We start from the raw sequence: 14,551 nt of genomic DNA on the forward strand, positions 1-14,551 counted from the left end.
TCGAAGCCGTTGCGATCTCTAATGCGAGCGCAAAGATTCATTTATCTTCTTATCTTTTTTCTCTCTTCCATGATTATGCGTCTTCTAGGCGAAGATAGTCTCGAAGGCGACCTACATTCGCCAAATACGAGGCGAGTATTATATTGCTGGTGTTATGTTGCGTAATATTTGCGTCTCCGATTGTCGCCGGCGATTTCGTGTTTGCGTCGAAATTGTTCATTCTCACGCTATCGGCTGTGCCACGCGTGAGTCAACCCGGTCGTCGTGTGTTTGCAAATACGCGTCGCCGGCCGGGTCCCGACCGCGCCTCGAAATCTCATAAAAATAGCTTGTCGTTCGCCTCAAGAGCTGATAAAAAAAACTACGTCGGAACGGCAGCAAGGTCACTCCGAGCTGCCTGCGCAGTACGGAAATCCCACCACGGACGCTTTCTGGTCGAAGAAACTACGTTTCAATGTTTCGGCGTGGTACACACACGCGCAATTTCGCAATGTTGGGTCACGTCGCATGGCGCCCCTCCTTTCTTCCCTACCCATTAGCATTCGTTTACAAAATATTCTCAAAAACAATATTCTAATCTGTCCACTAACGACAACAAATCCTTCTATCTCTCTTTGTCTCTCTCTTTTTTGCTAGCGATAACAGAATCCTCATTATTGTATGTTATGGAATACGAATTTCGTCACGCCTAAAACGCCGCCTCCGGTCAACATAAATCAATCATTCTGCGAACACAATTTCTTCCGGAGTAATACAATTCGGTCGAGGCTTGTCCCAAGGTTATTCCATGCGAAGTAGGTCTTCGTAGTAATTTTGCTACGCAATAAGTTCCATGATCGTTTTTTTTTAAACCGGTCTTCCCGCAGATTTTACCATCAAGATACAAAATAAATCGACGCGTACCATACAGCCACACGAAGCAGCCGAGAAGGCAACGCTACATTATACAAGTGGTATTATATCACACACCGGTTGACCGTGCTAATGGTGCGGGGGTGAACAGGGGGAACGGCGGCGTTCTTCTGTGTGGGTTGGGTGATATGGTGGGGCCTCTCCGGCTGAGCTGAGCGAACGTGCCAGAAATCCCGTCGCCCTGCCGGCCGGGGACCGATCAATACTTGGCATTTGCGAATTTCTCGCTTATAACGTGAAAAAATGCATCGGAAGACACACCAATCGACAGATTTCGTCACGACGATACCGATTATTGCGGTCCCGGATAGGACCGAGTGTCCCTAAGACCTGAAACAATCGGTCATGAGGAATTGCGCATTATGTGACGACGCGGAGTAAGGACGCGGTGATCTCGAAGTTTCCTCCGCTTTGCGGCGACGCGGCGCGTACCTATATAAAGCGGCCGGCCGGCCAGCCGCGGCGCATTCGTAAACAAACCCTGGTTCAGTTCGGACGCTGCGAACACCCGAAGACCCCCTTCACCCTCCATCATCAGTGTAACACACTTCGGCTTCTTACTTCGTCGAGACCGCCGGTACGGGAAAATGTAGGCGAGCGGGCACCACGTGCGGAGCGCGACAGTTTACCGTAGGTATTTCCCGATTTTGAGTTTTCTTTTTCTTTTATTTCACGAAACTCCAACGCGATCGTTTAATCCATTGATTTAATTAGATTTAGTGCATTATATTTTATCATGGTAGTTTTATTATAATAAGAATGAAGTTGTGTGGAGAGGGAGAAAATAATTCATTTTGCTACATAGTGCAATTGAAAAATAGTAATATCTAGTTCTAAATTCCAGTTACATAAACATATAAATTATATTATTTACCATTAAACTTAGTTTTTTTCATTAAAGTAATTTTAATTGAAGATATGGAAAGGAGAAAATTATTTTACCATATTGATAGTATAATTGGAAAGTAGTAATATCAAGGAAGAGATGAGCGTACCAAACTGTGACGCTTAACGCTTCTTCTTTTTAATTGACAACCTCTAAATTCCAGTTATACACATAAATTATATTATGGACTGTTAGACTTGATTTTTTTCATTAAGATAATTTTAATTCAAGTTTGTCTCTTGGAAATCTATTAGTTATTTCTCTGTTCGGAACTAATATCGGAAAGATCGAGGTAAAGAGAGAGAATCGGTTAAATCGAAATTAAATTAACTCTCTTGATAAAACTATCAGATGATTTTGATATATTAGAAATTGAAAACAAACAAAAACTTTACGTAATGTCAAACGATGTAACAAAATATACCTATATTATGCATAAAAAATTGTATTTTCGTAAAATAAGTATTAGAAAATTATTATATATATATTATAGATATGGCACAATTCTGTCATATACTACAAAAGTTGTTTTACCATTACTAGAATCGAGAAATTAAAAGAATGAAGTAAATGTCGGAATGAAAGTTTCGGACAATAAATTCTTCAGTTGGTGATAGTGGTGGTCGTAGCAGTAGTAGCAGTTGTTTCGACGGGAACCGGCTTGGCAGCTGGTATTCCCGTTTGAACAACGCTGATGACTCTTTCCGTGCCAGCCGGCATCACGTTCTGAAAATGTAAAATAACTGTTGGTCACGTTACCCGATAAACGAATTATGTGTTTGTGTTTTTTAGTGCACCCTACGGGGTCGGTGCTTGAACAATCCGTACCCGACGATAACAGCTGTGATTAGAATTTGAAATTCCTTCACGCTTTGAGCAAATATGAGAAGAGAACTTCGAGATATAGGTAAGCGTATAAGGTGTCTAGACACGATAATATATTATACATTAAGATAATAGGATTATGTCTATGGACGATGAATTAAGAGTTAAAAATACGTTAAGGTCAAAGTGCGAGGCATATAACGTGAATAACAAATGCTTTGAACTATTCTTAGTTCGACAGTGAAAAATAAGCCTTTGCCCCGATAACATAAAATTAATTTTTACACGTCATAGAATCATCGCAAAAGAATTATAAGTTCATATTCAAAGTTTAGATGAAGCTGTTTAAAATAATTCTACGTTCTAATATATTTGCAATCATATTCATTTTGATGGTACTTGACAGCGTCTAAGATACAAGAAAGATGATATAAATAAGAAAAAAAAGATCAATAAACTATTTTATCAATAGTGATAAATCGATCGATATCGATCGATACTGATAAATCGATAAATTCTATAATCGATAAATTCTAATTAATATAATAGATTAAAAATGTATTACGTGTCCGATGAGGAACACTCGATTGTCGGTTAATTGTGTCATCGATTTTAACAGAATTCTATTTTTGAAACTCACCGAAAATGCAATTGCTTTTAAATCTGAGGACATTAAGGGACTAAGTACCGAAATGAGAGCACTGTTTAACGTGTTATCATCATTTCCTCACGATAGTTTGTTATTTGCTCTTGCATTGGTATCGCTGAGTTTCGGGAACTTCTTTTAAAATCGACGCACGCTGATCTGATATCACGAATGTGCCTCGTCCACTCACAAAGACTACATTTTGAATTCCGTACGTTAACGAGACATATTCTGTTTTGTAGTTTAGAGCAGACTCGTAGTGTTTGATCCAAAACCGTCGACACCATCTGCCTCCTCTAGTACTGCACACTGAGGCGCAGCATTGGGAACGTCGGAATTGAAAAGCAAAAGTCAAATATGTAACGTAAGCTGCACCAGTCATATCAAAGACGAGAGAGGGGAGAAAGAGCGAGAGAAGGGGATAGAGAGAGAGAGAGAGAGTGTGTGTGTGTGAGAGAGAGAGAGGAAAGGGGAGAGAGAGAGAAAGGCTCCATTCGTTCGCGGTTGAATCCGCGAATGAAGAAGCGGATCGGATGTTAACACAGATTGTCTCGGCTCGATCGAGCGTACCTTTTTGGGCGCCGTGATAGTTAGTACACCATCCGAAGAGAGGGTCGAGGTGATGTTGACGAGGTCGTGAGACGGAGGCAGGACGTATTTGCGTACGAAGTGTCTGCTGATGTAGCCGTGCTCGTCCTGCTTCTCCTCGTGCTTGGCCTCAACAACGACGTGATTGTCAATCGTCTTCACCGTGATCTCGTCCGGTGAGAATTGTTGCACGTCCAGTATCACCTGCGGATCAGAGAACGCGGCCCCGCAGAGAGGCCCCGGGTACTTGTTACTTAGCTGCTCAGGATCCTTTCTCGTCCGCCACCGAGGATAGAAGTCTCGCATTCTTCCGTGAGCCATTGTAAACAGCCGTCATGTATCCGTAAAGCGAAAGTTAAGTATCGATCACTCCTGAACGAGCTTACTCCAAAAATAATGGTCGATTTTTGAACAATTTGGACTCGCCATCCTTTTTTTGCATCGCGCGGATTAGCGTTTCTTTTACTTTGGTGTTTTGTTCTTGCTCTGGCTATCTGAATTTTTCATTTCGAAGAGGATTTTGAACGCCACCGTGCATACTTTCTAGCGCATATTCTAAATCGTATTCTAAAAAACACCGTACGCGTTAGGCGCGCTATCTCACGCACAATAGTTCCGGCTTACCATCTGGAGCAAGCGCTTCATTCGATCTCACATTCGTCCTTTCACGCTTCCACGTTCAAGGAGCCACCGATCAGACACGGTTGTTGGAGTTTCCGCGACGAGCGAGGAAAATGACAATTCGGCCAACGTTTTAGATCCTATCCTGACCATCAAATAAGCGCGTCGTAAAATTACTATTTTTTTTCCTCGTCTTGACTCTCTCTCATATATGTAATGCGTTTCTTTAGATTATCGCGCGTTATGATACAAAAACAAATCGGGAAGATGTAGTTGTCGGGCGCACCTACTTGTGTGGAGATTGTTCCTTTTTTTTGGATAAGGAAAAAAAACGAGCATACATACAAGTAGGTGAATCTTCTTTATCTGTAGCGAGTGCGCGGTCGTGCAGGGAGCGATCCCTTTGCGCGGTCTCGCAGGGGCTGGTCCCTTTGCGGCCGGCGGCTCGCTTCGGCGAGGAAGACAAAAGATCGCCAAACTGAATCAAATTAAAAAAATAAACAAACAAAAAAAAACAAAAAAAAAGATAAAGTAGGGAGTAAACGAAAGAGAGAGAGAGAGAGAGAGAGAGAGAAAATGAATAACACTCTGTCATAGAACGAGGAAGCTTTAACAACCGACGGTGAGGCAAGAATATTCGAGTCCCTCTGGGTGATCTTATGTGATCCTGGAGCTCGGTGAAACACGAACGCGAAGAGATTAGGATAATTGGCTGTGCATTTCGAAAATAGTACCAAAAAAAAAGAATAGAAGAGAGGAGAAAGAAGTTTGCGGAGCGATCGCTTCGCGAATGGTCGACTCGAGTGCTGCGCGCAGAGCGACATATTTTGTACAAATAAAAAGATAAAGAGAATCGAATTCCGTATAAGAAAGAAATAAAGCACAAAAGTCATTTTGTACGACTCTATTGTTGTGGGTAATTCAAAAAGCATTTATTTTTGTATAATTATAAACGGGGAATCGGAACCCGCAGGTTCCGTCCGCGACGCACCCTTTTCGTTGGGGGGTGCGCTCGTCGGGACGATACGAGTTGCGATTCTTCCATTCGAACAAGACTGATTAAGCGTGACGCGATACATTCACTCTTTCGGTTGCATATTTTATTCCGTGGCTGCTGCGCGTGATTTCTCGCGTGCGACTTTGAAAAATCACAAGACATTACGAACGGAATTAGATACAGTCATCTCGAATCTGCGGCAAACCGTGAGCGCGATTGCGCGAGAAAAAAAATATTGCAGAAAGATAGAGAAAGAAGGAAGAGTGAAAATAACAAAAGAGAAAAATACATACACATTCACACATACATGTACAATAAGATTATATAAGGGGGAGGTAAAACGAAAACTGTGGTAAAACTGTGATTTTATAGAGATTCCGAAACTGATATGACTAACCGGAGATTATGGAGCGTCCTTCTTTCGTGATACACATATCTCTAGATGATTTTTGGCAAACGAGAAGGAAAACTAGAAGGAATAGAATAGAATCTGCTAATAACGGTAATAATAATAATAATAATAATAATAATAATACGGGATCTACTAACCCTCGATTTGTACCAAGAATTTGAAATGAATAGGGCGATTAAATGAACTACCACTTGCTGTAGGAGAAGTTAGATTCTTTTCGGCACAAACAAAATCATAGCAAAAGAAGGACAATATCGTGGATGTTTTTCTGACGAGCATTAAATTATTTGAATCTTTGCGGGGAAGAGAAAAATAAAAAAGAAAGTAAAGACGAAATTCGCAAAAAAAAAAGGAAAAGTCGTTTCCAATTTATTCGCTCTCCCTCCCCCAGAGGGGGGTGCAAAAACACGTCCCCTAGCCCCCGAAAATAGTTCCGGTCAAACACTCGTTTCACCATTCTGACCCGTTGAAAATTTAGCTGCCGCCCTTCTGGTCGACTTGGCGATCGCGCGATTATGAAAGCGTAATTATAACGCGTAAATGCATAATATATGCGTGTATGACGATAGAGACAGCGACAGCTGCAGCAGATGCAGTCATCAGTTTTTCGGGCCTTCTGGTGTTCCGGATTCTTTTTCGTTCGTTGCTTTTAATCGCCTCTATCAAGCGTTAAGTTACACTCGTCCCTTAACTCCCTTATATTTAGTTTCATCCCCCTGTCGGGGTTCCTTTTTTCTTTTTAACGGCCGCGCGGCTGATTCGTCCCCTTCGAAAGTAACGTTCGAATCCGTTCGAGTAGATAGTCTCTATTTCAATCTTTTCCGTTAACGCTTTTTTTCTCTCCCATTTCTTTCTTCCTTTCTTCCCTTTCCTCCCCTCTTGATCCCTTTCCCTCCCCTCCTTTTATCCTTTTTATTTTCCTTCTTACGAATGCGCTCTTTCGTCCTTTCCTCTCACGTCACTCCCGCCACCTTCGATCATTTATCTCCTGCGACTTTTCTATATTTCGAAATCTAATTACAATTCGCTACTCGTTTTTTCGCTAGAAGATAACGTACAAAAAAGTATCTTCCCCTATAATATACTTATTACATATTGTACTTTTTTTCATAGGATATCATTCGAGGCTCTTTGTATTTGACACAAAATTTGTTATGCGTCCAATACAAATCGCGCTCGAACTACAAGTATCAAAATAAAAAGTCATGAATCGCTAAAGAGTTTAAGTCGTGTCTTAGCCTAAGTTGTACACATAATCGAATATATTCCGTTCACTGTTGCATCATCGAAACTTTCTCGAGGAAATGTAATTGTAGCGCATTGCGACAGAGCGATTTCGAATTCATGAATTTAGAACTGTCAGGTTAATCGTGTTACATCCGCGATAAAATGCGAATGTAATTTGATGGACCGCAGACGAATTTGTGAGTTTAGGAGCTTTTAGGCAAGTTGCATATTTGTATTCGATGTAAAAAAACCATTATAAAAAGAAAAAAGGCTATCGCTTCAGACCGTGATTAAGTTGTTGCACAGAGTAAACCAGTTATATTCCATTCGTGGTTGTATCACTAAACTTTCAGAGAGATAAGCTAAATAACCATTTCAGCATAACCGATTGCTTTTGCAAATTTGAATTTTAGGCGTGTCGCAATACATTCTCGCAGCCAATAAATACGTATCTGCAGCTTGCGTACATAAAGCAAAATTTAAACTATTAGGCAACAGCGACTGATTGCAACAAATGTAAATTAATCGATATTACTGTCGAGTTACTAAGTTATACTAGATCCGAGGTGTGATGGCTGAACGATCTTGAAGATCGGAAAGTAGCGTTCTCGTGGACGTTTTATCCAGTGCGAAATCAAAAGTTAAATATCTATCGACGAAAAGTGAAATATCTAACGAACAAAAGGTGAAATATCTATCTTATAATTAAAGGGACAACAGTAATCTTTATCCGCGTTTAAACCTTTCTAAGAAAGAGAAAGAAAAAAACAGGAATACTTTGTGTAAATTCTATCTAAATCGATCTGAATTCATACTCTCGGACGCGACAGCAAGACATTCGATTGATTCTTGATTCTCGACTTGTCTGTTATACGTTTTAGGATAACTGCAGCGTAAGATAATCGGTATATTCCGCAGCGCGTGTTAATCCTAAGCATTAATCGCGTGCATATCATCCCGAATCGCGAGTCTTGTGTGGATTTTTCTAATATTTCTGCATCCGTGAAGCCGTATTTCTTTGATCGCTCCGTGTCGGAAACGCGACGGCTATAATTTTCCCGTAATTCGAGAAAGCCGGTATGTCCAGCCAGCTGTAGACAGTTCCGCGACGTTACAAAGTTATACTAAAAATACGCGAAAAACCGTTTAAAAATAACATGTTGCATCACACTCGCGTTCGGGACTTTCCGTGGTAATTTTAACGCGCGTTGCTTCTTGTTTACGCTTTCTTGCCGTATCACGAAATCAAACCAGACGAACGCACATTTGGCAGGAAAGTATTACAAATAATTTATCCATTTTATGTTATTTTGAGATTGGAGGAGAGCTTCTTCCAAAAATTATAAAAGCACAATATAAAAGCGGCTTGCAAAAATTATATATAAGCAATTTAGTATAATGACCATTGTTCTGAGACGAAATTAGCGATACGATTTGAATTGCAGATCAATCGAGAAGTGATAAGAGTTTTATCGTCCATTTGCGTTATCGATTATTACTGTTGAGTCGATCATTACGTAAGAGAGACATTAAATCTTCCCTATAAACTTCTATTAATTCTAAATAATTTCCGGCCAATTCCTATCTTTCGCAGGATCCTGCTAACTTAATCCAGGATCCTGCGAAAGAAGGAATTGGACCGTTTACATACAGCAGTACTTCCGCCCTATATAATATATCTTAAGTAAGCTTTTAACACTTTCCCGACAAAAACGCATTAACGATTCTGTGAAGAAAAATTTGACCAAAATCAGCTGACGTCTCACGAATTAAATACTCCAGTTAGGAGATACATGAGTTATATAGTTTGCAAAGTAAAATTCATTTCGACAAAAAATTTCGAGTTCAACAAGTCCGTCTGATCGCAACACTTGCGCGCAACTAGACTAAACCGATTAAACGTACATCTTGTGAGAAAATACTCATCGATATCAAAGTGATTAAAAATAACTGGCAAATGAAGTACTGGCTAAAGCAAAATCCTTGTAAAGTTTATAATAAGACTTTCTTCGCCACAAAAAGATGAATCGTTTGGTGACAAAATAACAAAGATTACATTCATAGTGTAACGTCACGTAACATAGATGAGCACGATCATAAAAAAGGACTTTTTCTGGTCTTCCGATATAAAAGATTTCGTACAATGCATTCTACCGTTCGATCTGTCGATGCAATAAATAGAATAAATTTCTAATGCTATCTAACAAACGGGAACAAATTTACGGAAACAAACATAGAGATACTCAAACGCACTAGTTCAAATATCGAAGAAAGCAAAAATAGTTTGGCAATCTCGTCTAGTAAACCTACCTATTCAAATGGAAAAAATAAAACGTGAAATTACTATTTCGTTTTTTTTATAAGATATTTGAATATAAATTACTAACAGCATTTCAATAAAAAAATTGAAAAAATATAAAATCAGTAAAATTACTTGAACATTGAAATGTTTGTAAATAAATTAAAATAGAAACATCAAATTTTCCAACATTTCAACGCTCCATTACAGGCGACGTACAGCTACAAATTAAAAACTTTATCCTATTTACAAAAGTCCACACGTTTAGACTCAATTCAAAATTAGCGCTCAAATCAAAACATCCGCAAAGAGAAAAAAGATGTACAAATTCATTTTCGATTTGATCACGCAGCGTTCTGTTTTATTGTTCGACATTTTAAAGTCAATCTACAAATTATAATCTACTAACCTGGAAATTATCATTGTCCAACTGGATCGTGCTGGTTCCGCTCGAGTTTTGACGCGTCACGTTCCCCCATGGTCGATAGTACCTATTCCCGAAGCGTACGGACGGGTTTCGATCGAGGCCAAGTCCGGAGAGGCTCGAGATGAGATCATCTCGATGGAGGCCGATGCCAAAGTGCTGGTCCAATAGCCGCGAAACGGGACGATCGAAGTCGTCCCACCAATTGCGGAAAACGAGGGGCACAATGGACATCTACAAAGTAGGGATCATGGTTTTGAATGTGTATTGAAGATACGCGTGTACTCGTGTATTTCAATACCCGTGTACTTGTATACTAAAAATTACACGGATATATTAATTACACGTGTAACATGTGTATTTAGATACATGTGAAAAAGAGGTCACTACGATAAACGACGGGAGCTTATCAGCTCATCAACAGTCTTGACAGAATGTTGATACTTGTCGATAACAAAGGCAAGGAAGAAAGAATTAAAGAAAAAAAGAACCAAAAAATCCAAAAAAAAAGAAGAAAAGAAAATCTTCGAGGTGTGAAAGAATAATATATAGATGGCTGAAAACGAGAGCAAATGAAAACTGAAGCAAGAGCAAAAGAACGTTATCGAATAGTAATCGCACCTTACATCTATACTAACTCTAAGTTCTATTGTAAGCTAGATTGAATAAGAATTATTGATCGGGCAGTATTTAAGGATTATCGTTAAGCGTATAATTAATTTCTCGAATCCGAGGGATTAACGTACATGCACTCATATACGCAAGAACCCCTCGATTAACAACTTATCATTAATAACAACTTACTCTACAACAAATACATTGCAGTTACAAAAGGCTCACCGAAATCTAAGTCATCCATTCCGGAGTGGATGAGTTTTCGCCGACACAATACGCATTTATAATAAAAAGACTACAATAAGCGAATCGCACATCTTCTTGACTCGTCAAAAGTTGCTTATACGAAGTCTAAGTGGTAAATCGTGTAACTATAATACGACTAATCAATAGTTTTAGGGCGTACGTAAGAATGCGTCGATCGAGAATCCATTAATTCACACTGTGAATTCACATTGTACTTTAGATTTAAAAACTCCCCTTCGTTAAAATCTAATATATGCGAGAAGCTCTTTTTCACTCACACTTGAATTCTTCCATTTGACAGACTGGACTAATCTGTATATAAAAAAAATAGATCTTAACGCGGATCTTAATTTTGAATCACGTAATGTAGATGAGGCAATTTTGAACACAGTTATAATCACAACTTTTCTCGCGCGACAATAGAGAAATTTCGCGTAAGCAAATTTAAAGATATTCATAAAAAATGTCACCTAATTCCACAAGGTGGATGAGCAATGTAAAGTAGTATGTGCGCGAGATACATAGATATCGGGGAGATTACTGATAGCTCGTATATACAAATCGGTTTTGCGACTCAACACTCGAAAAAATACGAAATACTTCATAAAGTTTAGGCTAGTCGTAAGTTATAAGCGGCAGCGCGGAACCGTAAGAAGCTAGTCCGTTCGCGTAAGATCACGCAGGGAGTTTAAGTGAAAGTTCAATCTTGGGCCGACAGACCGTCGGAATTGAGTATCGACCAACTTAGACGATGGAACAACGATAGCGCAGGATCAATCAGATAGCGCAGGGACTAGTTTAGAATTACATTTGCCCACTGCAATTGCAAAGCCTTGTACCTCATACGCGTTCGAAACGCGCGATTTACCAAATGCAATACCGACAATTAAAGATCCGGACATCGCAAATGACTCGCGATAAAATTTCCTTACTTTTCCCTTCTTCCAGAATTAAGGACATGCGTTTTCAATGACCGCTCTTGTCGGTAGTTGGATGGGTGGATGCGAGGACATAAGGACCGTTAGCTTAAGATTATCTCGAATCAATCTTATCTCGAATAGAATCGCACAAAATATTTCGTACTAATAAGCATACATTTGGGTCTAAATCCAGAAAGCGATGCTCGTATAAGGCAAATAATTAATGTTAAGTAATCTTAAGATTATCGATGCATTACAATCTCCTTGTAGCTAAACTTGTACTGAAAGCCCATTTAAGGTAAGCTATTAGTAAGCTATAAGTGAGGACGCAAAGATTACACTCTTAACCGGGGAAATCCTGGAGTTCACACAAAAAAATCACAACGCGGGAATACCGTACTTTATGTGGAACGTGGACTTCGATTGATTACTCGTAGACCACCAGACGATTCCGGTATCATCCGAATCGACTTCTGATTCGGCGCGAATCGCGGGTTCATCTTAAATAGCCGCGATGCGTAGGAGGTGCTCTCCTACAATGTCACGTGACGTTTCACTGACTAGCCTGTCCAAGAATACATCGACTTTGAATACAGGGATTTTAGTGGAAATCGACTCCGCCGTTCTTCCTCGCGACGGCATCTCGAACATTCTTGCTATTTTATGAAACTACGATCTATACGATCGGAATTCTCACCGGTTCGTCATCCCGCGATTGCCGCGAAGCGTAGCGCCTTACGAACCGAATTTGGGGCTGATAATGAACGGTGTTGTGTAAAAAAAAGCAGATTTGATACGATCGAATTCCTCTGTAAAAACGACACCGTCTGACTATTCAAGCAAACATCATCGATTTGTTATCGAGCCTTTCTTTGTACGACGTTTGAACGCTGCCTCCGTCGAAATCGCGGAATGGCATAATGTAGTAGGATATCTAATGCACTTTGCTTATCAGCCTGTTACTTTAGACAGTCGTATTTAAAGACGGAAATTTTAAGAGTGCATCAAAACGCGTAATTTTGTTATAAATAATCGCGACGTTACATCTTCTGTATTATAACTATTTAAAAAACTTAAAATCATCCAGTCATTGTATTACACCAAAAGGGACTTTAATCAAGAGTTTCTCTAAAACTTTTCTCGCTCCGGCCGTACTTCGCTGAGCAAACCACTAGAAATAGAGAAATCGACCGAAATAGAAACAGCGCGTCTTCGATCAGTCGTGATGAAAATTGAATGTCGGTTTATTCAGAAATCGCAACAAACATCGAGGACACACTTTACTTGCCGCGAGTTAAAAATCATATTTACAAGCTTAAAGTAAGTCACTTTGACTCCACGGAGGAATATTAAATCGACAAGAGTTACCAAATGTTTTTAGAAGACACGGAGAGTGCTAAGAGCGCATTTTTAATACGGGCTGCGCCTACATGCGTGTTATTTTAGGATATTGGATTTTACGCGTTTTTCTTAGAATACGTTTCCTTCGATTTGCTTCTTTCTCGTTCAATATGTATAAGAAATTAAGTTATGATTAACGCCGGTGTTAACTTTGCGCGACATAGATTTTCATTGAGCCGTCATGGCACCCTTGAGTTTCTTTTTGGGATTTAATCATTTTAACCGCGATGATCGCGTGAGCACGATATTTATTTGCACGAAAGATAGGTCATAGTCTGATCAGTTTTTGCGTCGTTAACTTCGCGCGAAGATAATTTTAGCCGCAATGCACCAATCGATAAAGACGGCGATTCACCGGATTACATAACTTGACTTGTAATGGCTTGCCCTTATTGGGGAAAGATATGTCATTAGAAAGGTAATGAGTCGCAACAAAATATAAAACAATAACGGAAAATGACGTGCACGTCACCAAAAAAAAAGAGAAAGCTTAGATGTATATGTGTACTATATGTAATGCTAAGAATAATATTTAAGGAAAGGCTATATGCCAATAAAAATATAATATAACTATGTCATATTAACACTAAAATACGCTAGTTCTTTACCCCTGGAATTCCGTTTATTAACGACACAAGTGCTATTGAAACAATCTCGAAATAAATCCCGATTTAAATTTCGTCTAAAAATACGCTATTGATTATCAACAATTCGCAACACATTGAGAAACAGTCTTATATTATAGTATTCCTGCAAAATGAATAAATTTTTAATTTTCTCGCAACCAAAAAAAGAAGATTTATCTGTGATGTTTAAACTGGACGATTATCAAAATATCTCAGCGACCAAAAGCGAAAAGTATAATTTTAGGACTTCAAAATAAACGGTTATCAATGACAAATCCCAATTCCCACCAGAAGGGAATTTCTTTTATTTAATTAAAAGACATATCTTGAAAGGGGAAAGATCTAAGCAAATTCTTGACTCTAACAATGCACTTATGCGTATATTAAAAAAGACGAAACATTAAGTATAATTCGTAGACATTAAGCATAGTTCCGATGAATCATACTATGTGGCATTATAATACAAATGATATCTAAGGTAATTAAGTTATTTTATGTCCGCCAACCGTGTATTGGCACTGTTGGCGGACATCTTCGGTATTATGGGCCCGCTACTAACTATTAATTGATAAGGAGCAGGAAATTTACCACTACTATTAATTGATAAGGAGCAGGAGGCTTACCTTAAGAGCATCTTACCTTTATCTTCATCTTTACTCCAAAATATTATTGTGAAGTATTCCGTGTGTTTACGTGTCATACTTCGAATAAATTCTAAAAATGATTCAATACTCTCTGATTGTCTTTCGAAGTAAAAAAGTTAAATGTCTCGTTGATACTGGATAAAACGACCATGATCATCCGTGCGTCCCGTAGACGTACATATTATGATGTAATGCGTATATACTGTAAGCATATGTCAGCATACGTAAGAATCTTTATGATGAATGTGACTTATGTTAGTAA

The 14,551-nt window shown here is 39.1% G+C and overlaps 1 protein-coding gene and 1 long non-coding RNA gene across 3 annotated transcripts in view; one reads left to right on the top strand and one right to left on the bottom strand.

Annotated features, from left to right (window-relative positions):
- Nucleotides 1–1,260: 1,260 nt before the first annotated feature.
- Nucleotides 1,261–3,613, top strand: LOC108724953 (uncharacterized). The gene is made up of 3 exons (XR_001936729.1): nucleotides 1,261–1,542; nucleotides 2,591–2,705; nucleotides 3,512–3,613. It is a non-coding gene; the product is annotated as an uncharacterized lncRNA (long non-coding RNA).
- Pde8 (phosphodiesterase 8) overlaps nucleotides 2,338–14,551 on the bottom strand; it is a 32,952-nt gene continuing 20,738 nt past the window's right edge. The window contains exons 19-21 of one of the 2 annotated variants that reach the window (XM_018451674.1): nucleotides 9,823–10,071; nucleotides 3,840–4,061; nucleotides 2,338–2,524 (exon numbers count right to left, since the gene is read on the bottom strand). In XM_018451674.1, coding sequence (XP_018307176.1) covers nucleotides 2,402–2,524; nucleotides 3,840–4,061; nucleotides 9,823–10,071 — 594 coding nt within the window. In that variant the 3' untranslated portion in view covers nucleotides 2,338–2,401. Of the gene's footprint in view, nucleotides 2,525–3,627; nucleotides 4,062–9,822; nucleotides 10,072–12,018; nucleotides 14,239–14,551 lie in introns of those variants that run through there. The other variant, XM_018451673.1, reaches the window with a different exon arrangement.

This window comes from Mycetomoellerius zeteki, unplaced genomic scaffold, assembly GCF_001594055.1.
Source record: "Mycetomoellerius zeteki isolate Tzet28-1 unplaced genomic scaffold, Tzet1.0 scaffold316, whole genome shotgun sequence".
NCBI lineage: Eukaryota > Metazoa > Arthropoda > Insecta > Hymenoptera > Formicidae > Mycetomoellerius > Mycetomoellerius zeteki.